The sequence below is a fragment of the Pundamilia nyererei genome, unplaced genomic scaffold (assembly GCF_000239375.1).
Source record: "Pundamilia nyererei isolate P.nyererei 1_Seehausen unplaced genomic scaffold, PunNye1.0 scaffold00134, whole genome shotgun sequence".
Taxonomy (NCBI): Eukaryota; Metazoa; Chordata; class Actinopteri; order Cichliformes; family Cichlidae; genus Pundamilia; species Pundamilia nyererei.
Genome location: NW_005187535.1, coordinates 1,295,254 through 1,297,564, shown reverse-complemented (window position 1 = coordinate 1,297,564; position 2,311 = coordinate 1,295,254). Strand labels below are relative to the sequence as shown.

At 38.9% G+C, this 2,311-nt stretch overlaps 1 protein-coding gene across 1 annotated transcript in view; it reads left to right on the top strand.

Annotated features, from left to right (window-relative positions):
- Nucleotides 1–1,990, top strand: part of dnajb1b (DnaJ heat shock protein family (Hsp40) member B1b) — a 3,493-nt gene extending 1,503 nt beyond the window's left edge. Inside the window, exons 2-3 of the mRNA XM_005743681.2 lie at nucleotides 421–1,019; nucleotides 1,168–1,990. Of these exons, the coding sequence (XP_005743738.1) occupies nucleotides 421–1,019; nucleotides 1,168–1,401 (833 nt within the window). The 3' untranslated portion in view covers nucleotides 1,402–1,990. The remainder of the gene's footprint in view (nucleotides 1–420; nucleotides 1,020–1,167) is intronic.
- Nucleotides 1,991–2,311: the final 321 nt, after the last annotated feature.

Here is a 2,311-nt window from a genome sequence, read left to right as displayed (position 1 = left end):
GGGGGTGCTATTAATTCTAACATGACAAATGTGTTTTAGCCCTGTTTCCTGGCTGATTTTAGTGTTATGCTAGTTTCACATCTGCTTTTGTACTTTAAAGGGTGTTTGCAAAATCAAAGCACAAAATAACTTTGTTCATACTATTGTTTAAATGAAAAAACATGATAAAATTCTCTTTATACCAGCATTCACGTGAACCTCGTTAGTGTGTGGGATATTTTAAAATCATTACTATCATTAATCATTACTAATAAAAATCTAAAATTAGTAATTTGCATTAAATAAGTTGCACAAAAGTCAGATAATGATGACTAACAACTGTTTCTTACAAGAATAAAAAAAACAAACAAACAAACTTACTGCAGTGTGCCAAACCCAAACTGAATCCTTGTAATCTGATTGTTTCTACTATGCTTCCAGGACTGAAAGGTGGAGGCCCTACTGGTGGTGGTGGTGGTGGTCCTGGCACCTTCAGCTACACCTTCCAGGGCGACCCCCATGCCATCTTTGCAGAGTTCTTCGGAGGACGTAACCCATTTGAACAGTTCTTTGGCGGGCGGAATGGAGGCATGGATGAGGAAATGGACACTGATGACCCATTTGGCCGCTTTGGGATGGGTGGCGGCGGAATGGGGGGAATGGGTGGGTTCCCTCGCTCCTTCAGCTCTGGTATGGGCGGTCACACTAGTGTGGTAAAGAAGCAGCAGGATCCTCCTGTAGTTCACGATCTCCGGGTGACCTTGGAGGAAGTGTTGTCAGGTTGCACCAAAAAAATGAAAATCTCTCGGAAAAGGCTGAACCCTGATGGCCGAACATTAAGGAAAGAAGAGAAAATCCTAGAGGTGCAAATAAAGAAAGGCTGGAAAGAGGGCACTAAAATTACGTTTCCTAAAGAGGGAGACGAGACTCCTACAAACATTCCAGCTGACATTGCATTTGTGTTGAAAGACAAGCCACATCCAGTGTTCAAACGTGACGGCTCTGACATCATTTACACCGCTAAGATCTCACTCAGAGATGTAAGTAAGAGTACATATAACTTTAAAAATACATTTTCAATGTTTTTTTGTTTTTTTTTTAATCAATTTAAATGTTAACTAAATGACATATGAAGTTAACTGGAATTCCTAATGTTTTTCTTCTTTATCTTATCTTCTGATTCTCCAGGCTTTGTGTGGCTGTACAGTCAATGCACCCACAGTAGATGGCAGAACAGTCACTGTGTCATCAACAGATATTGTGCATCCGGGGATGAAGCGACGAATTAGTGGAGAAGGGCTACCTTATCCCAAACGACCTGATCGTCGGGGAGACCTAATAGTAGAGTATGAGGTCAGGTTCCCAGAGCGGCTCACTCAGAGCGCGCGGGACACAATTGCTCAGGTCCTTCCTCGATCTTAAAAAAGACAATCATACCAACAAAACGAAAACAAAGCTGCCAATATAAATGTTTTCAAACATCACGTGGTTACTCGTGGCGGTTAAACTCACTCCAGCCAATATAGGACAAACTGATGAGTCAGATCATCCTCGGTCTACTTGATCATCTGTAGTGTCAGAACCACCTTTGGAACACACTTACCTGAATGGGTGAAGCAATTCACATACTAGAATGTAAATATATGACCGATACTGTGTGGTGTTTGATTTACTGAATATTATATTTTGATGACACTGAGTGTATATAAAATTCATGTGCACTATTCTGCGGGAGCTCTTGTTCATTCTAAAAGTCTCATTAAGAAGTTTTTATTTTTTTGTAAGAAATTGCAACAGGAACGTTTCCATTGCAATGTTTACATAGTTAGTATAGAGGTCTTATAACATTTCTAATGATAGATAAAAAGTTTCCTTTTCTGAGAGACTTGCTTCTTGACATCAAGAGATTTTATGTGTGTTTGAATGAGTGGTGTTGCAGTTGATGCTGTAAGGAGTGACATTTAAATCACAAGTGTTGTGCTATCTTTGGACAATAAAGACATTAAAATTGTTTAATGTTAAAGAGAGTAGTTTTACTGTTTTTGTTTGTTTGGTTTTTTTATTGCTCTGTGAGTATTTCAAAATAAGGTCTGTCAAAAGTGATACTGTTTCCATGTAATGGAAGGAAAATGAAAATTCAATAAGGGCAAATTTTACCTCATGATTTTCTTCCTCTGGTGAATGTCTGCTATTCTACAGAGATGAAAGGAACACTATGAGGGGAACTGTCCGAGTCTCCTACATTCACTAAGTGCGATGTCACTTTTGACTAACAAGGTTTAAATTCAAAGTCTTGTCTGCTGCCGCTATAAATATGCATAATTCTATAATT